The 23509-nt window shown below is 59.2% G+C and overlaps 2 protein-coding genes across 4 annotated transcripts; one reads left to right on the top strand and one right to left on the bottom strand.

Annotated features, from left to right (window-relative positions):
• Nucleotides 1-122: 122 nt before the first annotated feature.
• On the top strand, nucleotides 123-13235 carry PMM1 (phosphomannomutase 1; the record flags this gene model as incomplete). Of its 3 annotated transcripts, XM_082309128.1 has the most annotated exons (10): nucleotides 123-251; nucleotides 382-636; nucleotides 877-1064; nucleotides 2021-2138; nucleotides 3029-3105; nucleotides 3309-3400; nucleotides 5695-5794; nucleotides 6626-6701; nucleotides 9696-9811; nucleotides 10607-13235. In XM_082309128.1, 8 exons carry the CDS (start codon nucleotides 885-887, stop codon nucleotides 10727-10729), a joined length of 882 nt encoding a protein of 293 aa, XP_082165254.1. In that variant the 3' UTR covers nucleotides 10730-13235. The 3 variants fall into 3 exon arrangements, with proteins under 3 accessions (XP_082165254.1, XP_082165253.1, XP_082165255.1); XM_082309127.1 differs by having other exon boundaries at nucleotides 382-1064; XM_082309129.1 differs by lacking the exons at nucleotides 123-251; nucleotides 382-636; nucleotides 877-1064 and adding an exon at nucleotides 1827-1895.
• Nucleotides 13236-15536: 2301 nt separating this feature from the next.
• Nucleotides 15537-16531, bottom strand: CSDC2 (cold shock domain containing C2; the record flags this gene model as incomplete). The annotated part of the gene is made up of 3 exons (XM_082309280.1): nucleotides 15537-15699; nucleotides 15962-16084; nucleotides 16356-16531. The coding sequence occupies 3 exons, from the start codon at nucleotides 16529-16531 to the stop codon at nucleotides 15537-15539; spliced, it is 462 nt and encodes a 153-aa protein (XP_082165406.1).
• Nucleotides 16532-23509: the final 6978 nt, after the last annotated feature.

The raw sequence follows: 23509 nt of genomic DNA, 5'->3' as shown, positions 1-23509 counted from the left end.
GTAGTTCAAGTTCGGGAAACCTCTCCTGGTAGCATAAACCCAATGGCACTGTATGAGTGCAAAAATGTGAACGCTGACCCCTATTTTAGCAGACTTCCCAATTCTGGGAAGTGCCCCGTGGTGGCACTGCTGCCTTGCAGCGCAGGGGTGCACCTGAGCCCGGGGAGAGCAGCTCCTGCTTTTGGGATGTCCGGAGTAGCGTCAACGCAAGAGGCAAGGAGGAAGGCCTCTCCCAGACAAGAAAGCTGCAGGTAGGAGCAGCGAGGAGACGAGATCGTAGGGCAGCTTGGGCTACAGCAAGAACCAAGTGCCACTACGGTGCCAGGGCTGCAGCAGGAACGAGCTGGCAGGTTTTCCTAACACCGCGCTTCTTCCACCCAGACGTGGGAAGTCTCGTCCTCGTACTATGTCGTGGCTTATGAAAAATAAAGGCTTGCATTCCTGAACCCCCGGGAGCTCACCGTGTATCTGACCGCCTGGGTCTCTTTTGAGAGTCCCGGGCATTAGCGCACGGCTCTGCTGCGTGGGAGAGCAGCTCTTTGGCTTCTGGTAGTCAAGCAACCCAAATCCATGAAGGCATCTCTACTCACTTCAGCATGCTGTGGTAGACACGTTTTGAAGTATTCATATTCTGGGGTAAGCGTCCACACATTAACTGATGAGGGATATATGTAATCACACCTAGACAAGCCCTATAAATGAGGATAACCCTAAACTGAACTAAAAATTCAGCACCCAATTGCATCCTAAGCAGCTGGGTGCTGAGAAACTGTTCTGGGAGCTTCAATGCATCTGAGAAAAGCGTCCAGCTTTCCAGAGGTGGGAGCTCATAACCAGGGTCTGATCCAGCAGGCCCCAGAGGCCGTGATTTTGCAGGAACATCGATGCCAGGGCAAATACCACCCATCCAAGACTGCCTGACTCGCTGTGTTATGGAGGCGACTCACAGACACGGTGTGGAAACAGCTATCCTGGTGACGTTAACCGGTGGCCGCAATGAATGCCTCTCCCAGCGAGGAGCCGAGGATGTTTTGGTAAACCTTGTCCGAGGCAATGGCACAGAGGTAAATTATTAACGTCGTTTCTGTACATCCCCCTTTCGCTGAGCGGGAGCAGGAAACTCAAAACCACCAGCAAAAACCTGAATCTGTGAAGCCACCCGAACGCTTCATTTTGAGAGGAATCTGGTGGGGAACTGGGAAAAGGGGTCGCACAATGCCCCCCCCCCCCAAAAAAATCTCCCCCCAGTTCCAACCTAGCTCAGCACACCGAGCACCGTCCGGGGAGAGACGGCAAGCTAACCGCTGAGCAAAAAAGCATTGAGTGTTCCCCGTAGGTTGTTTCCGATGTCGGAAAATAATTCAGGCGTTATCGTAGGAGACGGCAGCCGGGCGGGCTGTCCGCCTTTACCTATCAGGCCAGCATAATACGGAGCCGTGTGAACACGATCTGACCAGGGGGTCCGATTAAATCCTAAATGACTCGTGGGGTGAACTGTTAAGCGGGTCGAAGCAAAAATTACTGCAAGACGTAGATCTTCGTGCAGAGGGGGGGAGAGCTGCACTTCTCCAGGGAAAATATTAGCTCTTACCAGCAACCTGTTAGAAATGCGGGGAGCTCAGTCAGAAGGGGCCTTGGGAGACACGGGGGGGGGGGGGGGGGGGACGGGTGATGGGTTGGTGGAGGGGTCCCCCGGGGCCGCGCCGCCCTCCCCGGGCAGCCGCCGCACATTCGTGCGGCGGCTGCCCGGGGAGGGCGGCGCGGCCGCCATCGTCTCCTCAGCGCGGTCCCGCCTCCCGCTCGCAGAGGCCAGGTCGGCGGCGGGGATGGCGGCGGTGCGGGGTCGGGTGCTGTGCCTCTTCGATGTGGACGGGACCCTGACGCCGGCTCGGCAGGTAGCAAGGGATTGGGGGTGGGGGGGGTGGGGGGGTACCGGAATTTTTGGACGGGGAGGGGGCCGAGGTCAGCATGGCGGAGCCGGTCCGGCCGGCTGCGGCCTCACCCCTCGCTTCCCCTGCAGAAAATCGAGCCGGAGGTGGACGCGTTCCTGCGGGAGCTGCGGGAGAGGGTGCACATCGGCGTGGTGGGAGGCTCCGACTACGCCAAGATCGCCGAGCAGCTGGGGGACGGGGACGAAGGTGAGATGCGGCCGATGAGGGGTGCGTGTGTGTGTGCGTGTCCCCCGGGAGGGGGGGGTCCTAAATCCGACCCCACGCCTGCCCCTGGGGCGCCGGGCCGCGCCCGGACCGGAGCCGCCGCTCGGCTCCTTCGCCCTCCGCGGAGAGCGGGCAGGGATGCTCCCGCCCCCGCTGCTCCGGCCTCGGCTTTGTGCGAGCCTCGCCCGGGCTCTGACAGCTTCCCCACGCACGCAGCCGCGCAGGAGCCCCCTCGCAAACGTTACCTCCCTGCTGCTCCGTGGCGGGGTCTCCGGGGGGCTCCTCCTCGTGTTCAGACAGGGACGCGGGGCAGAGGAGCAGCCCCCGCTCCCTCCACCTTGTTTCCCTTCTCTGGCATGGATGCCAAGCGCGGCTGGGCTCCCAGCTCTGCCTCCTGCCTCCTTAGCGAAGGGAGGCCGAGAAGTTCCCGGCTGAGGCCGATTGCTGCGTCGGCAGTGCTGCGTGCCCAGGTGGCAGGAGGGGCTGGGGTTGTATCTCACCGGCGACCGCGTCGCCCCAGCACGCTGGCAGCGCGGAGGGGAGCAGAGAGCGAGAGCAGAGTCACACGCGCGTGGTTGAAAACCCGACATTTTGGGGCCCTTATCTTCGTCCTGCCACTGATTCAGCCCGTGACCTCGGTCAGGTCGTTTCCCCCTGCGTGCGTCATCTCCCCACCTGTGGGCAGAAGATAATCTCCTCGCCCACTTTGCGGAGAGCGAGGAGGGTCGGTGGCCCTTTGCGGAGCACGGGAGACGTGGAAAGCACGGTACTAAGGAACCGGGAGGATGGCTCGCTCAGTCCTGAGCCCAGTCCTTTTGGCCCCTTTTCCCAGGCAGTACTCACGTTTCTTCTTTTGTTTCCTCCCCCCTCAGTCATCGATAAGTTTGACTACGTCTTTGCAGAGAACGGCACAGTGCAATACAAGAACGGGCAGCTGGTCTCCAAGCAGGTAGGTCCAGCTCCCCTTGCAGCCATGGCTCTCCTTCCCCGTGCCCTGCGTGCCATGGGGAGCAGCTCCTGGCCCTGGGCAGATGGGCAGCCTCTTGTCTTCTCCCCAAATCTCGGATCTGAATGTCCCGCTCCTCCAGGTCATGTTGTCGGGTGGGCTTCACGGGAGGTCAGGCATCTTCCTCACTCCTCCTTCTCCCACAGGCCATTCAAGACCACCTGGGGGAAGAGCTGCTGCAGGATCTAATCAACTTCTGTCTCAACTACATGGCGCTGCTGAAGCTGCCCAAGAAACGGTAACGGCCCAAGCCCATGCAAATGGCAGTCATAGCACTGATTTCTAGGGAGCTCTGGGCTCCAGATCTCTCCTAAGAACAGCTGAGCTACTGAGCCTGTCTTGCTCCAGGTTTTATCTTAGCATCTAGAGGCCCTGTGTAGGATCACTGTCCCACCAAGCTGGGCACTGTGGGCAAATAATGGAGGAGGGTCTTTGTTCTGGAGAGTCCGCACTATTTTTTAGCGTAGTGCCTGCTCTTTGGAGTCAGGGTACAGCCACTGCATGCATCTCATTTAGGACAATGGTACCAGCTCGTTACTGGTCAGGGCATCAGACATCATTGGTCGTATGAGTTTCCAAACAGATGAACAATGGCTCCTAAGATGGGAGGTCCAGCGCCTGAGCACAGAGTTTCACACTGTTTCTAACCCAGTCTTGCTTGGTGCCACTGGTAATAGGGCTGGCCCTGCTCTGCCCCTGACCGTGTGTTCCTGTCTGCTTCCCCCCGTGAGATCCAGCAGCCATGGGGTGAGTTGGGCTGGTACACCTCCTCTGAAGGAAGACTAGGCCACTGCCAGGAAAGAAAAGGGTAGTTTTCCATTGGATCAGCTTGCCCTGTTATCACAGAAAAGAGAGGGAGGGAACAGATGGCTTGAAGGTGGAAGGGGAGAGCAGGAGGACCTCTTTCAGAGGCAGCCTGCAGTTAAACCAGCCTGGGTGCAGTGTCAAACCACCCCTCAAACCACGGTTTCACAAACACTTGAAGCCGGCGTGAGCCAGCAGAGCTGTTGAAAGCAGCAACTCTACCCTCCTCTCGCTCCGGCTGGTTTGTTCCTGCTCTCCCCTTGTGTTTGTACAGTGAACCCGAGCAGGCGAGCTGTCTGGTTGAAATTAAGCTAGTAAAAGTTGCTAAACTGTGATCCAGATGAGTTGCCTGATGTGCCACCATATGGCAATCCATATGATGACCAGTGAAAGGGGCGGGGTGGCTCCTTGCAACAGGACTGCTGGCTGAACAGGCCCCCAAAAGCGTAGGCTGGGACCCAGAACCCTCAAGGCTGTCTGGATGCCTCATTGCTGTCTGGTTGCCCAACAGCCTGGCCAAGTTTCAGCTCCCAAATGTCTCTGTGGATTTAAGCTTATGGGATTTCTAGCAAAGCAAGGGCTTTAACCGACATCTCCCGAGTCTTGGCCTGGGGCATGAGCCACCAAACCCTTGGTGCTGCAGAGATGCTGCTCCCAGGAATTGTAGGAATGGCTGCCCGTGTGTCCGTTCCCCATGATGTTCTTCACTGTGGTACGAGACAGGAGGTGTAGAGTTTTTTCCCCAGAAGCAGAGTGGTAAGCACTTTATCACAGAGAAACAGCAGGCAGGGCTAGGAGGGATATTAGAGGGTTAATGAGCTCAGGGCTCCTCAGCTGGACAGGGAAGGGGATCTCCTTGCTCCAGCTAGGTTTCCACAAGAGGTTCAATCTATTTTCAAGTTGGCAGTACTGCCATCCCCTGTTGCTTCTGCCCCACCAGTGCTGGTACCTGTTTGGCCCGTCGGTGAGCTATCCCAAGGTGATAAGCAAACAGAACTTGCTGGGTTTGTAGCAAAAAGAAAAGGGAGCAGTTTTCTGCCAGCTTAGTGCTTTGAACCAGCCCGCCGAAGAAGTGGCAGAGTAGTGATCCCAGCGCAAGGTGAGGGTGGCAAGCAGTAACTGGGTCCTGTCCCTGCAGGCTTAGATAAGATAAGAGTTGCAGTCAAAGGTGCAGGGGACAAACAGGAGATACAGAGGCCCTGCGGGTCCTACCTGATTTATCCCCCACGAGGAGGTCCTGATTGCTCATCAGCCTGCCGCCAGATAGCAGCAGCAAGTTACACTGACCTGTTCCATCCCACTGCCCCAGGGTACTGCCAGCTTCACCCAACATTTCTTAAAAGCATCCAGGGGTGGAGACGCCACAGTCTGATCAGGCGGTTGGTCCAGTCCAGGCAATAGCTGTCCTTGCAGTTATTACAACATTAAAAAATGTTTTCTGTCATCTCACCTAAGCTCGTTGCTTCCAGCCTGTCCCCAGGGCACACAGGAACTGTTCATTTCTCTTCTCTTACAGTCTCTTTTTATTAAATTATGAGCCCCTTGGAGACCTTAAGGAGAGTTGTTGATACCTGGTCTCTGCCTGGCATGAAGCACCCATGAGTGGGCATGGCTTCTCTCCTCCTGCGTGTCCCTGCAGAGACTGCATCTCACCGAGCAGCCATTCCCCTGGAAAAGTCTGTTTTTCTCTCCCTGCGCCAGTAACCTTGTGCCCTTGCCCACCCACAGAGGAACCTTCATTGAGTTTCGCAACGGGATGCTGAACATCTCCCCCATCGGACGGAGCTGCACGCCAGAGGAGCGAATTGAGTTCTCCGAGCTGGACAAGGTAGATGGGCCAGACTCGGGCTCACCCTTCCCTTTGCTGGTTTTGCACCACTGCAGATCTCGGGTTCCCACCACCCCAAGGAGAAAGGAGCCCAGCTCCAAGCCATGCACCAGGCCAACACGTGCAGCAAGGTGGGGACAGGACTGGGGGGTCAGAAAACCCAAGGAGAGACACAGATGAATGAAAGAATTTTACTTCATTGGGAACCACCAATGCAATGGGGTGGCCAGCAGGATTCCTTCGGCTGTGGGAGAGCCCCAGGGAATAAGGCACTTATTTAGCAGGGTGTTTCCTCATTTACAGTAACCAAAGATGGCCCAGCAGCTGTCTTCTCTCTCTCACTCTCCCAGCCCCAACACAGCTGGAACTAATGGGCTTTCCAGACTGGGAGGGTCACGGTGGATCTGCTGGGCAGATCTGTGGAGTGCTTGCCCCATGCTCACAGCAGTTTCTGCCTGGGGGAGCTTTTTTGGGCTTGAGGGATCAGTTGGACTTTACAAGACTTTTTAAGCAAAGCTGGAGACTTTGGGTTATGAACTGTGCTTCTGGGAAACTGAAGCAGTTGCATTTCATTGCTAAGGAAGGGCTGGGATCTGCTCTTCCCAGGAGCCTGCTGAAGCTACCCTTGGCTGGGGGCCTTTTACATGGACACTGGGCAAGACTGGTGAAAGTTGGCTAAATGGCATTATACTGGGGCTCGGGGCAGGTGGGAAGGGAGCAGAGCAATAAGCCAGAGTTGCCCAGCAGACAGTTTATGGTGGATTCTGGTAGACTGTCAACATCTAATTACTCAAACCCTCTTTCCTTCCCTTTCCTCCTTCTCCTCCACAGAAAGAGCGGATCCGGGAGAAGTTTGTGGCAGCCTTGCAGAGGGAGTTTGCTGGCAAAGGCCTGCGTTTCTCTCGAGGTGAGCAGAGGGGGCTTCCCAGGCTTTGTCTTGGCCTCTTTATCTTGTTTCCCATAAAATGCTGGGAAGGGGACCGGGAATCCCAGCTGTTCCCTCTGGGGGCCTGGAGATGCCGGGAAGAGCATAAAGAGCTTCTAGTCCTGGAGATCCCCTGCAGGGGCATCACATTCACATCCGTGGCAGGGTGACAGCAGAGAATAAACCGTGCTGCAGATTTGCCTCCCTGGGAATCAGCCAGACAGGCGGGTTTCTGTCCCGTGACATTATCCCTGCCTTAATTTCAGTTAGGTCTGGAGGGCGCGCCCCTGCCCAGAAGGTCTGTTCTGGCTCAAGCATCAGCAGCAGGGTGACCAGCAGAGCTCCAGGCACATGCACTCCTCTCTAGGAATGAGACAGGAGCCTTAATGCGTATCTTGGCTCTGGGGTTTTCTTGGGAGGGTTGGCTACAAGTGAAACATCTTTCTTCCTGGAGGAAGAGCTGCCGAGAGGCAAGGAGTTTGCAGCTCCGTGCCGTGGACTTGCAGGGCGACTTCTTGGGGTGGCTCTTACAGGCAGCTTACCGAAGATGAGGAACCAAAGGAGGGGCTTGAGCAATCCTGGGGATCTGGCCAGGACAGGGAGGAAAATGAGGGTGTGTAAGTGGTGGGGCTGATGCTGGAAGAAGACCCTCTGCAGAGCAGATGGGTATGTGTGAGATAAGAAGGTGTCGTGTGGTAGCCTAGCCAAAGGGCAAGGGGGTGACGAGGCTGGGAGGCGGCAGGTGACGCCCCGCTCTTGCACCCAGCGTGGGCCAGTAGCAAGGGTCTGGCCCTCTGGTTCTCCAAGGGCTTTCCTTCTGAGAGCCTCCCCTTGCCTTCAGCGTCCTGCCGGGGGCATCCTGTGCTGCCCGCAGCACTGACACACACCGTTTGTCACAGCAGAGAAAGACAAGGTCCCTGCCGCCGTGTCCCCGCAGGCACGGGGGACGAGAGCAGAACAATGGGCCTTTCTCCTCTGACTTTGGGAAGCCGCCATGAAGAGCCCGTTGTGTAAAAGCATAAAGATAAGGGGAGCTGTGGGCCCCCCGCTCCTCCACAAAGAAAACACAGGGTGTCTCAGGTCAGGCATCCAAAAACAGGGACACGCAGAAACAGGGCACTTGTGCCAAGCTGGCTCCCCATGGCTTGTCCCAGGCTGTGGAGGACGCAAGCCCCAGAGGTGGTAGGAGATCTCCCTGCAGCCCCCAGACTCGTGCTCTGCCTAGGTGAGGGACAGCACTGGCTGTCCTCCACACCACCTCTTCTCCCTTTGATTTCCTACCCTCTCCAGCTGGTATCAGGAGCCCCTTCTTGCTGCCCAGCTCTGTTTAAAAGACCAGAATGCAGCGAAATGCAGCGTTTTTCTCAGGTAAATGGCTTTGCATACAAAACCAGGAAGGATTTTAATGAAGGCACCCAAATTTAGCTCCTGCTCTGATGCTGGCTTCTGCTGTGAGCCTGGGGCATCCCCATCCCTGAGTTCATAGGGCACTTGCTCCTGTCTGTATTGCAGTGCCCTGCCCGGGGCATCCTGTCCGGTAGCGAATCCTCTGCCCCGAGCTGGGGACACAGGCTCCATCCCTGGCTCCTCGGGCTCCGAGGAAGGTTGGTTTGGGATCCCCAAACCAACGGGGACACCTGAACCAGCCAGGGAAGAGAGGAGCACAGCATCAGGACGTACATGTTTGAACTGCCCAGGGGATCAGTGCCTCCTGCAGCAGGGACTGTCCCCTGAGGGTGACTGTCTACTCACCCCCTTCCTAAGAGAGGTGGGGTTATGATTTATGAAGAAGGAGAGTGTGAAACTCCAGGATTGCTGGTGGCCCAGTAGATTGCCTGGAGAAGCAGGGGGGCCTCCTCAAAACCAAGAGGAGCAGAGACCTGATCTGGCAGGGAAAGGCACGTCCCAGCTCAAATCCCCATTCCTCCAGGCTCCGAGCAAGACCCAAAACATATGCGTGCCCTCAGTTGCTGGCTTTGTTTTGGGAGGAGTGTGTTACCTGTGTCAGTGATGGAACGAGGGACTGGCTCTGCAGGCTGTGCACACAGCGGGGCAGCTCGAGAGGACGGGAAGGCGCTGCCTCCGTGCACCCCCAAAAGGCAGCGCAGTGCTGGCATAAACTCTGCCTGGTCTAAGAGCAAGGGCTAGGAAGTTTGTTAACCCTTGGTGGCCGTGGGCGTCCATGTGCACGCATATGCGTGCTCTCTGGGAAAGCTCCCTTACCTCTGTACCTTTGTCCTGGCTGCCTTGGTGCCCCTCCAGATGTTGGCAACCCGCACTTGACTGGTGAGAGGTGAGAGGCCAGGGTCGTGCCCCGATTATGGCGATGGGTTCGTGGTACCTCCGTGGCAAGGTCCTTGATCAGCATGCGGAGCCTGCTCGGGGCCTGCAGCACAGCCAGCTGGGACCCCTGAGCTGTGTGGTGCGTGGGGTTTGCTTTGTGTGTGCAGGGTGCTGCGAGCCCCCGCTCCCTGTAGGGTTAAGAAGCGTCAGAGCGGTGGTTGTAAGAAGGGCCAGCGATGTCTGACGTCCACGCAGGAGCCTAGGAGAGAAACTGGTGCCAGTCTCTGAGGGCACTGTCCCCCATGGGGACACAGAATGTGCTGATGCTATCTGCAAGGCGGGACCCCAAATGTCCCCCAACAGATGCATCTCTTGGGACCTCCCACACCAGCATCCCCCCCTGCAGCCCGCTGGTTGCTGCTTGCCTGCCGGCCTGCAGTCAGGGGAGCCATGCTGATGTCACCCCCGCCATGCTGACGTCACTCCAGCCTGTTGTCATAGGAACAGCATCTGCCACTGCCCTAGCCACATGCCGGAGAGGCACACCAAGGCAGAGCTGGTGCCTGGCTGCTGCTTGCGGGGGGGCTCCCCGCACACATCCAGTCCTCTCCCCTCCTCCTGCCTGTTCCGTGGGGGGGGGACGCCCTGCCAGCTCCCACCAACGTCGCCCGATGCCCTCCCTTCTGCTGACAGGTGGCATGATCAGCTTTGACGTCTTCCCGGAGGGCTGGGACAAGCGCTACTGCCTCAATGTGCTCGACGATGAGAGATTTGACACCATCCACTTCTTTGGGAATGAGACGACCCCTGTGAGTATGCCCTGCTCGCCCCACACATGGCTGCTTTCCCTCCTGTGGCCTGGCCAGCCTGCGTGGAGCTGCTCCATCATGGGTCCCGCAGCCTGGGTCCCGCCGGCGGCCGACACAGACCTCTAGCGGTGCGAGGGGGAGAGATGCTCTCGTGTGGTGCATGTTTGCGGCAGGCCTGCTGGATCACGGGGAAATCACCCTGGATTCACTGTGCTGGGGAGCAGGTCTGCCTCAGCATCGCTTTCCTGCCCTCAGCACCCTCGGGAGGGTGGCAGCCACTCCTGCAGCCCTCAGGACGCAAAACATGAGCCCCCAGCACTTAGGAGAGGGCATTTCAACAGCAGGAACAGCTTCACCTTCCCTTTAGAGTGGTGGAGGATGATGCTTCCTTGCTGATGTAGACCGGCTTGGCCACCCACTCGGCTCTTTCCAGATGATGGCAACCACTGCCCCCCAGATATGCCCACCCCACCTTCTGCTAGCCCCTCCACAGGCAGGACAGGGGTTAACCCCAGGCTCCTGGATGCAAAGCTTTGGTGGTCTAGGACCTTCCGCATCTTTTCTATGCTCCTCCCCTGTCACCGAAGAGGGGAGGCAAGAGGGAGGGAGCAGGGCTCCCAGCCCAGCCTCTTCTGCCCTCCTGGGCCAGCAAAGCCCTGGCAGCCCCTTCCCAGCCAGTCCCTGCCTGCCCAGCCGCTGGCTCCCACCCCAGCTCCTCGCAGCACAGAGCAGGTTCATGGATGAGGATGCTCTGTCGAGACCCTGCTGACGTTTTCCCTATTTTCTGTTCTGCAGGGAGGGAATGATTATGAAATCTATGACGATCCCCGCACAGTGGGACACAGCGTCCAGTCCCCCCAGGACACAGTCCAGCGATGCCGTGAAATCTTCTTTCCAGAGAGAGCAAACGAGTGCTGACCTCCAGGTCCCCGCAGCCCTGCCCCGGCCCCACCCTCTCCCCCCGCCAGGAAAAGCACCTTCATTTGAGGAATCTGCTCAGGGTAGATGGGAAAAAAACACTTTCCAGGGCTGGTCGGGATGTAACGCATGAGTGCGGGTGGGTGTGCAGGAGGGGGCCTTCACTGAGCAGCCCTTTGGCACTCCCCATCTACAGCTGGGGCTTGTGGGACCAGACGCTCCTCACCTCCAACAAAACTTCTCTCTTGACAGTTCGGGCCATGGTGGACGGCAATGCAGATGCTTTCATGGTTGGAAAGCATTTGAAAAGGCCAGTCACGAGAGCACGTAGGTGTCCATCCTGTGCTCCCTCCCCTCTTCTCTTCTTTTTCACTGTTTCTCTTAACACCTCTGCAGGAGGGAACATGCGTCTCACCTTTCTCTCCCCCTCACGCCTTGGCTGGGGAGGATGGGGCTGCTGAGGCCCCAGGCGCTCTCAGCAGAGCTGCTCCAAAGCGAAAGGCCGGGAAGGCTGTTTGCTCCATGCTCATGGTAGGAAGGGGTAGCTGCGACACCAGCTCCTTGCAGTGTTGTGCATCCTAATGGAGAGGATCACCATGTCCTTCACCTCGGTGCCACACTGTGCCGGTCCCTACAGGTGACCTGGGAATGACGGTTTTAAAATGACTCTGCTTCTGCTCTGAGCTTTGCTCAGGTGCATGAAGAATCTAATTCTCTCTTTAGCTTACAAAAAAAATGGCTACTGTGGGTTTCTTTTCCATGTTCTGCAGAATTTGTTAAGTCAGACCTTGCCTGGCGCAGCTGGAGGACCCCAGGTGCCTGGCGTGTGCAGAGCACCCCACGGAGCTGTTGGGGGCAGGCAGCTTCCCAACAGTCTTCACACCCACGTCTCCATTAGGCATCACAGATGTGCCAGTGTAAAACCTTACCCAGGGCATTCATAACAGACTGAGTCCCCTTCCTTCCCAGCGCTCAGCTTTCCATCGTGCTGCCAGAGACATTTTCAGAGAGGGCCAACACAGGCCAGACCTGGTTTCTAGTGCCAATGGAGGTGCACACTCAACAGTGCCCTCCAAGCTTGCTTTTCCACCCCATCTTGTCCCACATGCTTGGTTTACATGGTCACCTGTAGGGACGCAAGTTCTCCAGTGCAGCTGTCATGTTTCCTCCTGCTCCTCTCTTCTCCTGAGTCTTCGTGGGTTGCAAAATCACATCTCTCCTTTGGCCCTTGACCTCCTCCCTCACATTGCCCCTTTATTCCTGGCCATTATGCTGGGGTGTGTGACCGCACCAGTGACGCTAGTCACAACTTGGTGCTCAAGAGGACCTTGGGGATCCCCTCCAGGGAGATGTCCTGCTTATAGCTCCCCAGGGCACACGTGTCTGGTGTTTGTGGACCTGGAGGGTGCCAGAGGTTCCTGCAAAAGCTCCCCACATTGCTCCCAGGGACCACATCCCTGCTGGTGTGGCACTGCCCCATCTCTTGGTCTTGTTTTCTCTCCTCTTTTTCTCCTGTTCCTGCTTTCCTCGCCATTGCTTTTCATCTCCCACCTAGCAGCTGGACTGCAGAGAGAAGTTTCTCGGCTGGCTACTGCCACTTCATCATGGGGCCAAGTTCCTCAGGCGAGATACATTGGTGCTTTTAGACCCAGGGCAGGGCTCCCACGTTGCCACAGGCAGAGTCCTGAGTGGACCTTGGCACTGCTGCCTGGGCGCAGGCACAGGAGCAGGGGTGCTGCACGTCTCCTCCACCTGACTGCACCTCTTAACTCTACAACACATCAAATCTGTAATGCATGACATTTGCATGAGCGCAGCAGTCTGCCCAGCATCTGGAAATTCCCAACAAATGCACAAATTCCTCTTTCTACCCAGAGAAAATTTCTGTGTGGGAGAAGAGGACCTGTTGGGGAAGCCTGGATGCAGGGTACCCTTTTCACAGGCCACTGGTTTTGGCCCTCCACTGCAACCTCCATGGAGGAATTGTGTGTTTTGTGGTTCCTCCTTCTCTGTTTCACTCTGGATCAGGTTATGTGTGGGTTTGGGGGGGTTATTTTTCCTGTAAGTCTATTCAAAGTCAGCAGGATCTCTAGACAGCTTGGTGGTGGGTGGAGAGCTGGGCCTGGCCCTGAAGGCACGAGGCACCGTGGTGGCCTTGGGGCTGAGATGCCTTGCATATTTGAAGGGAAGGGCAGGCTCTGTCCAAGGCTGCTCCTGATAGCAGCACGTCCCTTGCTCAGGGTGGGAAGAGTTGCAGGGCGAGCAGGGCAGAGGCAGGGATGGCCTTCGAGGCACCAGCCATCGCTTTCTCTGCTCAGGAGCTCACGTGTGCATGGGTGAGATCAAGCTCAGGAACCTTCCCCATTCCTCTCTCCGTCTTACACCCACTAGCTTGGGCTAGTTGAGGGCACTTCCCGCCAGGAGACCCTGTCCTGCTGGAAGGATGATGAGGAGGAGGATGGCATCAGATGCTCCTCTCCCGGTGGGTGCCCACAGCGGGAGTGGGGGTTTCTCCCCACGTGTGTGTGAGCGAGAGGATGGGGAGGGCCCCACGTCAGGGACCGTTGTGCCATATGGCTCCGTATCTGTGCAAGATGGGCGGCTCCTGTCTGGCTGATACCAACTGTTAAATAAGAAATATATTTAAATACATATATATATATGTATATTAATAAAAATAAAATCAATCATATTAAAGCTACAATATGGAGGCAACGTGTGCTTTGTGCTGGGCTCTGCTGGGGTGAAACACAGCCAGAGGTCAGGCAGCTGCACTTGGAAATCCCCATGGCAGCAGGGGACCAGCCCTGGTCCCAGTCACCCCTCCTGGTGGGCAGCAGCCTCCCGACCCAGGCTCAGGGTCTGGTCCCCCCGAGCAAGGCTGGAGCACCCCAGGACCCCCCGGGACATGCTGTGCGGAGGTGGCTGAGCCCATCCTGCCGTCTGGATAAATCCCTGGGCGCTCCAGGTCGTTTACCTGGTAGAGTCACCAGCACTCCACTGCGACACACGCACACAGGACAAAGAGCCGGGATGGGCAGGGCTCATGGGAAAGTCACTTTTAATGGTTTATTGCCAACGTTACAAAGGTTGACACATGGTCAGACAGGCAGGAACCACACCGGAGTTGTAAAAACACCAACAAGTCTAGGGTTTTAGTTTATTTCCAAAAAAAAAGGAGAGAGAGAAAAAAAAGAATCAAACAAAGTTTGCCTTGGCCAAGCTGACTGCATGTCCCGGGGATGCCTGGGGCCTGAGCCGGTGTCGCTGCAGCCCCTGGGTGAGCCGGGCTTCGGGTTGGCAGTGAGATTGGGCTGCGGGCTCCCGGGGCAGTCCCCACACCAGCCTGGGCTGGGGCAGCGCGCGGTGGTCCTCCCGAACCCACAGGGCCCCAGCTGTCCCGCGTGGCACCAGCCTTGCCCCCCTCTTCCCCGCTTATGGCAAATCCCGTCCCCACCGCAACAGCGGCGGCAAGAAAGGGGGGAAACGCCTCTCTCTGTCAGCATTGAGTACCAGCAGCACCGGCGGTCCTGCCGAGCAGGTGCCTGGGGAGCCAGCTGTTGTCACCCTGCTGCTTGCCCTGCATCGAAATAAACCCCTTAAGATGCTGATAATCTCTGGAGCACAGGTGCAGGCATCATTTCCTTGGGGTCAGTTCAGGCCCAGCTGGGTGCAAGCCGCCCCCATCCCACTGTCCTCTGCCCTGTCCCTCCCCGAGGCCACGGGAGCCCACCTGGCCAGGGCATGGCGGAGAAGACCAAAAACGAAGTTTGTGCTTTGTATACGAGACCCTGCCTACACCGAGGGGCTGGGGCGGAGGTGGCTGCGCTCACCCCATGGCCAAGGCTACTCAAACCCCTCAGCTCCTCGCCCCCTCGGCAAGCTACAGACGTGCACACACACACGTGCACACACACACACGCACGCGTAGGAAGGGGGGTCCCCAGGGGGCTGGGGGGACAAGGGGAGGAGGAGGAGAAGGCAGCCGTCTCCCCAAAACCATGTCAGCACCGAGCCAAGAAAAGTGCGTTACTGGCCCAGCAGCAGTGGGGTGCACAGAGGTGCCAAGTGCACCCCTGCCCCACACCCAGGCACAGACCCCAGGCACAACGCCGAGTGCCCCCGGCGCCCTGCCAGCAGCCATTTGCCCCTTAAAACTAAATTTTTTCTTTCTGTAAGCCACTCGCCTCCCCGTGGCACTGCTGACCTGAGATCTTTTGATGGAGGGATGTGGCTCAGGCGGGTGCCATGAGCTGCCAGCAATGGGTATGGGTCTCAGCCACCCAGTCCTCGCACAGTGATATGCTGCCCCACGCCGCCCTGTTTTCCCCCAGCCCCATGGCATGCCCTGCTGCTGCCATGCTGTGGGCAGCAGGACCAAGCGGGGTGCCCGTCTTGCCAGAGCGGGGTTCAGGAGGACGAGCGGAGCCCCACCAGCCTTCCCCCGGCCCCCTCCTGCTCTCAGCACCTGCTTCAGCCCGGGGCAGCAGGGGGGGCCGGGGAGCAGGACTGGTTCTCCTGCTCCCCATGGCCTCGGGGGCAAGGAAGGGGACGTGGGGCTTGGCGCTGCCCCCGGAGTTGGGGGGTGGCAGGGGAGGGCTCTGCTTCCCCTGTCCCCCTCGACAGACACTTACAAACACACACAGAGAAAGGAAACCGTAACCTTATAAAAGACACCGAACGCAAACGCCTGCATGTTTGGGGGCAGCCCCAGCCCCGTCGCCACCTCGGCTCCCCCCGCGCCCCCTGCGAGCGGCCGGGCAGGCTTGCTCCATGGGGCCGAGCGGCCGGCGGCCCCCCCGGGCGCCTAGGAGCCGATGATCTGGCCGGACCACGTCTCGTGCTTCGTGTGGGGTGCCAGGTTGGTGAGAACCACCTCCACTGCCTGGAACTTCTGGTTCTTGGGAGGGATGGGGCAGACTTTGTACGTCACCTCGTCCCCCTCCACTGGGACGTACTCCCCCTCAATGCTGCAGGAGAGGAGAGGAGAGGCGGTAAGGCTGCAGCCAAGAGCCAGACCCCCCGCCTCAGACCACCCAGCACCGAGGAAAGCACCCGACCCACCAGCTGCGCCTTGGGAAAGAAAACCCACTGACGAGGGTGGGTAGAGAACAGGCAGAGCCCCATCGCCACCCACCCCATGGAGACATCCTCAGCCCACGGGTCTCCAGCCCCATGCTGATGGCACAGCTCCCCCAGGGCATCCCGGCACCACACGACCCCTGGACTTACTCAGACACGTGGACGAAAATGTCCTCTGTGCCGTTCTCGGGGGTGATGAACCCGTGGCCCTGGGAGCGAGAGAACTGCTTGCAGACACCCTTGAAGATGGGGCCGGCAGAGGCACGCGCTGTCCTGCAGGAGGAAAGGGACGGAGATGTGTCACCGGCGGCACTCACCCCGGGGGCAGCACGGGGAGAGGTTTGCTATGAAAACATGGCGTTCCTTGGGAGAGCGCGTGGCACCCACCCGCAGCACCCCGGGCAGGTGGGTGCGGTGACGCCGGGCGCCGCGATGGCGATGTGCACCAGGCATAAAGGGTTCTGCGGGCACTGCTGGTGACCGCGGTCCCTGCTCGGCTCAGCTGGACAGTCCCAAGCCTGCTCGCCACGTGCCGGGTACTTACGCCGAGTAGGTCCTGGTCCTCTTGGTGGGGAGGGGGCTGGGCAGGTCCCGCAGCAGGAGGTTGCCCCGCTCCCAGATGCGGCTGCCCTCTCGCTGGAAGGGGAAGGTGGGCCACACCGGCGACTTGGGGGAGTGCAGGGGCGGCACCGCCGGTGGGGCGCTGGGGTCCGACGACATGGTGGGGCCGGCGGGCTCCTCCGTTTTGGGGATGGGCGGGTGGCTGGCAGGAGAAAGGGTGCACGGGTCTGCTGCCTGTGACCTGGGGAGCAAAGGGGGGGTGGTTACAGGCCCCTGGGGGGGCTTTTGGCAAAGGCAGTTTGCTCTCAAGAATTGCCCCCTCTGCTCCCAGCCCCACATCTGTGGGGGCAGGCAGCATGCTGTTGGCCTTCGGTACTGGGTACCACCCCCTGGCACTGGGAATCGCCCTGGGAAGCCCGTCCCGGCTTGGAGCAACCCAGGATGTTCCAGCAAATCAACCCCAAGGGAAGGAAAGAGCCTTGTTTGTGGCTTCATCTTTCATTTTCCAAGATAATCCCACATTTTAGAGATGAAGTCGCTAAAAAGCACACCCTGGGAGAAGGAGCAGCTGAGTGCGGGCTGCCACAGGCAGGGACCATTTTGGGAAGGATGCCCACACAGTGCCAGCACGCCTGGGCCCCCAGCCCCAGCCTCTGAGATCTCCCCCCCGGCCCGAGATTTCTGCTAAAAGGGTGAAGGAAAAAGGCTGAGACAACAGGTAGGTCAAGGTCAGGGGTCTGAGGAGGTTGCCTCAGTGCTATGGGATTTAAGACCCAACGCCAGCCCCAGCCAGCGGCTCGCTGATCGCTATGGGGAAGGGACACCGGGAGGCTGTTGCGGGGCCGCCGGCAGCACACACACCCCTCGGGCACCTCAGAGGAGCCACGACACAGGCACAGCCTCCTGCCACTGCGGTCATCAGGCTCCGGTTTTTGGCTGGCATCATGCGGTTTGCAAGGAGTTAAAGCCCCAAGGGGCAGAAATCCTGCTACCTTTGGCTGCCAGAGGATGTGCAAAATGTGGCCTGGCCAGGCCGCCTGCCGAAGAGCAGCAGCCAGCGCGAGCATGGGCATGGCTGTCCTCGCCAAACCACCCCGAGCATGAAATTCAGGGGGTTGTGCATTTTTAAGCCTCCCAGCGAGATGCTCTGGTGCGTGATCAGCACTGCGGCCACTTGCTCAGAAGGCCGTGGCTCTGCCAATTTCTCTTCCCATCGGTCGCTGCACCTGATGCCGGGTGCCTCTGTCTCGGGGTGCTCGGGGGCACCGCTCTTTGGGGGCGCTGGGTCGGGGATCACCCATCTCCATCACCCCTCAGGCTCGGGGGTTCCCCCCATCGCCCAGAGCTGAGGAGCCCGACATCCCATGGAGTTACCATCCCCTTCCCCGCCACCCCCTCCAGGACTTCCCGCCCCGCTGGGGCATGCGGCATCTTTTGGGACGACACCTGCACACACCGGGAAACCTGGAGAATATTTAATTTGGTTTCCAACTCATCCGCAGCCCCTTGAGACGCGGAGGCCCTGGGGGTATGTGCGAAAGGGGGTCACCTCCGCTCTGAAATTAGCAGGCACCAAGGACATGGGAAAAGGTTTCTAGAACAGTTGAAGTTTCAGGGAGGGACCAGGCAGCTCCTGTTCCCCTCGCCCACCTCCGCTTGCTTCCCCTGCTGGGGGTCTGCCTGCCACCGAGCCCCAGCTGCTGCCAGTCCAGCTCTGGTGTCCATCCACGCCTCAGCTGGTGTCCCAGTCCCAGCAGAGCCTCACCCCAAGGTCCAGGCGACAGAGGCCACACTGGAGTCCCACCCCAGGGCAGAAGCCACCACTTTCCTCCTGCCCTCCGAGATGACTTCCAGCCGTGGCCGCAAACCCCTCCGAAACGTCTCTCCTCTCACTGGCTTCCCATCCGCGCCCACACCAAACCCTTCACGCGCTTCAGCGGCTCCTCTCTGCCACGAAGCAACTGGAGCACAGGCGCCTGCCTTCTGCTCCACGGCCCACCCCGCACCGGGGCTGCTCGGCTCCCGGCCCGCCGGGCTCAGCATCTCCTTCCCCCATGCCCAGGCTCAGCATCTCCTTCTCCCACGCCCAAGGAGCCTGGAAAGGCTCAGGGAGCACCCAAGCAAGACACCCAAAAGCTGCGGCAGCCACCAAGCTGCTTCTCCGCTCCCACCTGTGCCCCGTGTCCAACCGCCCTGCCTGCGCTGGCGAGCAGCCGGGCCACTTTTGGGCAGCAAAAAAGCGATGTGGTCCCCAAGCGTCTCTGCAGGATCCGGCGCCTTCCTGGCAGGTGTCAGGGCTGGACAAGCAGGACAATTTGGGGGAAGCGGCCCTCAGTTCTCTGCCACATCATGGAGCTGCCACGATGAAAATGGCTTCACCACGGCGCGCCTCCTCTGTGCGCGCTTTCGCTGACGAGGCCTTTTGGTTTCCCCACCAGATTAGAGACAATGGAGGGTATTTAACCTGAATAACGATGCTTGGAGCAAACTATTAGTATGCTGAGGGGATTGGTTGGCGCCAGGAGAAAGAGCTTCCTCCGGCAGGTCCACAAGGGGCTGGAAAAATGGAAGTTTCCCAGAGGCAAAAGAAAAATAAGAGACGAAGGGGAAGGGGTGTGCAAGAGGGGGAGCCTTGCAGGGACAAAATGGCGTGGGCAGATGAAGTGGCAACCCAGAGTGGGTTTGCCCCCGGTTCACCCGTGGCACCAGCCCAGCCTGAGGTGCCCTGGAAGGCTCCGGGGTTCGGGGGACGAGCAGTGATGGGGAGCCGGAGCGTGCTGGGCATTGCTGGGGGAGAGGAGGCAGACAGCCCGCTCCCGAGGCCCGAGGGCAGGAGCGGAGGGTGCCCTCCTGGGGCTGCCGTTTGCCCCCACAAGTTGAGCTTGCCCTACATGGGAGAACAAGCCGGGCGCGATCGCCCACAGGCATTTTGGGGGGCTCCGGCTGGCCCATGGGGGTGTGGGGAAGAGCCCTGGCACAGAGCAGCAACTCACTGGGACGAGCATGGGAACAGGGCACAGCGAGGCTGTGGGATCCCCGTCCTCGGGGGTATGAAACCCCCCCAGACACGTCCCCAGGCAGCCTGCTCTAACAGAGGCACTGCACCTAACTCCTGCTTGGAGCAGGGGCGGGAGCAGAGACCCCCGTCCTGCAGCCATGCCAAGGCTGGCTCCCATGGCCAGCAGCGCCCTGCCCCTCTCCAGCACCCAGCTCAAATTTGTGGGTCAGCCTTGGGGCCCAGCAGCCGAACACCCGGCTTTGCCGGCGCCAGTGAAGCTGAGGCTGAGCGGGAGCTTCGGCACCACGGGGGGCTCCGGGGCACTATCCTGCCTCCCACCTCATTTAAATCCCCACAGCAAACAAAGGGACTCACGGCAAAAGCTGGCTGAGAAAAGAGGGGAGACACAAACATGTCCTCACCGGTGTCTCCTCCCAGCCCAGCGGGAGAGCAGGGAAAGCCTCTCCTGTCCTTCTCCTTCCCTCCCTGTGCTCCACCCCACCGCCCTCTCCCCAGCCCTTTCTCCACGCTGCAGCCCCGGCAGGCGACACGGAGGGGGCACCTGGGGCCCGGGAGGCATTTTCCCCCTCCCCACCACCACCAGCGGTCATGCTAACCTCCGCCGGGGCTGAGAGCATCTCTCCCCACCCCGGGTCTCTCCTGGCCTGGCAGACGCCACCCACGACACCGTGTCCACCCCACGCACGTACACGGTGCAGGGACGAAATCCGGGTCACTTGAGGAGGCGAGCGGAGGCTGCAGCAGCCCAGCTCTGCCGCGGGGCACGGGAAGCCTTTCCAGCGTAACCCCCCCTCCGCCGCCGCTGACAGACCGCCACCTCACTCCTCCCTGTCTCCCCTCGGTGGCTTTGCTCCGAGGGTCCCCCGGGGTGACAGTCCTCCCAGCCAAGGACGTGTGTAAGCGGCACCGAGCCCAGCGCTCCCTGGAAGGATGCTCTTCGTAAAAAACACCCCCAACCCTGTCCATCTTCCCCCCTCCCCAAAGAAACCATCTCAGAGCAAAACCCCAGAGCTCTCTGGTGACAAGGCTTCCTTCGGCAGTGGCAGCCTGCTTTGCTTTTATATTTTTCGGGGGGCAGGCTTCCGAGCCGAGCTGACAGTCGGGAGCGCTCACAGGCAAACGCAGGAAACCCAGGCCAATTAAGGCAGACAGGCAGTAGACACATCAGCTTTTATCTCGAGATCCAAGTACCCCATTCATCACCAGCGATTGAAAGGTCTGCGGTTTATCAAATAAAATCACTGTCTCTCTCCCTCTCTTTAAAGCCAAACACATTGACTTGGGTGCTGGCTGTGACCTTGTTTAACTAAACAGCCTTTCAAGGTCCCCCAGAAGGGGGGAAGGAGCCTTTTGAAGAGGCACCAGTCTCTGTCTGCCACTCCCTGTTCATTAGCGGCAGCGAAGAAAAACCCCTCGCCCGTCCCTCAGCCAGGCGGGGGAATACATATTTAATTGGCTTAATCGCCCTCGGCGAGTCGGCCCTCCTGCGAGGCGCTTCTTTGTGCTCCTTCCCATCCGCTGGAACCCCCGGGCTGCCCGGGATGGACGGACGGACGGACGGACAGGCAGCCACTCTGCCAGCAGCTGTCATGCTCCGGCTCCGGACGTGACCCTTCGGCTGACCCGCCGTCACCTTTATAGGCCCTTTCCTTTCACGCCGCCGCGTCCCTTTGCAAATCCCCATCTCGGATGCTGTCTGCCACCACGCTCGGGTATCCCGAGTGCCGTCGCTCCCCCCGCCCCAGCCGAGGAGCTGGAGGTTGTTTTCCCTCTGCTGCCTTTTCCAACGAGCTTCCACACAGGCTCTTCCCTGCCGCTCGCCATCACGTTTTCTCCATCCCTCGCGACTGCCAGTGGCCCCAGTTTAGGAGTCAGGTTTACCTCCCTGCTCCTTCCACCCCCAGTAGCAAAAAGGTCTCTGTGTCAAAAAGACACCCCATCTCCGCAGCCAGCTGCCGGCAGCCATCTCCTCACCCCACGGAGCGGGGAAAGCGATGTTCTGGCCCGCCGCCATCCTCGGGGAGGCTGGTGCCCCCCCAGACCCAGCCTGTCTAGACAGGGGCTGAAACAGAGAAGAGCTACAGCCCTCCAGACGCGGGAGCGTGTCCCCAGAGCTCGGTGCAAAAACAAAAATCCCATTTTTCAGCTGCTTGGCACATTCATGCACCGAGGGACCCACCAGCACCGCAGTGGCCAACCGAGATCCTGAATCGGCACCTCCCGGGGGGCTACCCTGAAGGGCAGGAACCAGCTGGGGAACCAGGATGGCTCCAGGCAGGGGTAACCACAAGCAGGGCCACCGCAGCACTCGCCGGGCTACGTTTCTCCATCCTCCCTTCCTCAGAGGCAGCTCACAGCCTCGGTGTCTGGCAGGGTTTTATAAATGCTGTCTCTGTCCGATGCTAATGAAAGCCTCTCAGCCCCCCCCCCCCCCCTTTTTTTGGTTACCAGATCATGCTGGTAAGAGTTAAATACCAAGCAAAGCAATTTCCTTGCCTACCCTGCATGTTAAAAACCCCTTTGCTAAGACAAATTACTATAGGAAAAATAAACTAGGCAGTTTTTGGGGAATACACACTGACAGCGTCCCCTCCCCAGCTAAGCCAATCACGCTCACAACTCCAGGGATCTTTGCTGAGATAGTCTCGCCTACGATACAGCCTGCTTAGCGCTAAAATATGAATGTCACCTTTATGGATAGATTATAAAAAGCTCCCTTAGTCAGTGCTGGGCTGCCCAATTCCCGGGGAGGCCATGGGGGAGAGCAAGGAGGCTGCCAGATGCAAAGGGGAAGCAAAGGAAGAAACCATCATGGAGGCTTGATTTACCTTTTAAGCATATATGCATAATCATCACTCCCAAATACCAAGTTTGTGGGATTTGGTTGCTTAGTTGTGTTTTTTTTTTTTTTAATTAGAATAGCGTCTGTTCAAAGACCTGGCGCAAATGTCCTCATCTGTGTCCTTCCTTCCTCCTTTGTGGATCTAACTTGCCATCTGCAGGAATGAATAGTGCAGCCAGTCCCAAAGAACCCCCAATTCAAGCCCCCGTCATTATCAGCCCGCTTTAATAAGACGGATTTTTTTACAAATCGCCTCCCCCTCACCCAGCAATCGGAGAGCTGGGTCCCAGCTAATCTCAGCCCTCCGTGGCAAAGCCCCAGCTATTTGCCCCCCAGCCAAAGCAGGCGTGCAACGCTGCCGCCGCCACCCCCAGAGGAGTTATTGTTCCCGAGGCTGGTGGGGAATAACCAAACCGGAGGAGGGAAGTCGCGGTTCACCCTCGCACCTCTCCACCGTCAAAAGGATAAAGCACGTTTGAAAGAAAAAGGCGGTGTGTGAAGTTTAACCTCCAGCTACAATAGCCCGGGCAAGCTGGATGGCCATTGTGCCTCCCCTTACCTCCTTAGCAGTGACGGGCTCCCTGGAGCTGCGCTCTGCAAAGCATCGGTGCTCGGCGGGGCCAAACGCTCCTCCGCTACCTTGCGAGGAGCAGCGGTCTCGCCTGCAGCCTGGCTCTGGGGGGCTTTCTCCGGCTGGCTGCCTGCCTGCCTGCCGGCTGCCCGCTGATGGATCTGCGGTATCTGATGTGTGTATGATGTGCGCCTCGCACACACACACACACGCATCCGCACGCCTTCCCCTGACGTCAGGGCCAGGCCAGGGGGAGCGGGCAGGTGGGAGGGATCAGCCTGGTCATTTCTGAGCTAGGCTTAAAGGAGCAAGTCTGTATGGGGGCCGGAGGGGACAAGGGTCAGCCCTGGGGGGCTGCATCGCTCCGGTTACACAAAGTGATGCACATCGGTGGCACGGCCGGACACAATGGGGCAGCCCCACGGGCTGCAGGGACAGCGGGACGGGGGGGTGGGAAGGCACCGGAGGCGGGGATGGGGCCAGGAGGCCAGGCCTGGACCAGGAGGGGTCCCCCACGATGGGCCAAACCTCTTCCCTGTCACCCTGAATCCCGCTGGTGCCGCTGCAGCCACTCTCCCCACCTGCCCAAACCTGCAGCCCCCCAGCACCCACAGGTGCCGCGGTCGCCCCCAGCGCAGCTGGGGAGCACGCGGGGCACGTGCCACAAATCCACCCTACCGCCCTGCTCCCCAGTTCCGGGCTCGC

Source organism: Platalea leucorodia (genome assembly GCF_965183815.1).
Source record: "Platalea leucorodia genome assembly, chromosome: 4".
NCBI lineage: Eukaryota > Metazoa > Chordata > Aves > Pelecaniformes > Threskiornithidae > Platalea > Platalea leucorodia.
Note: the sequence above shows the minus strand (reverse complement) of the source record. Positions and strands in the feature narration are given on the sequence as shown.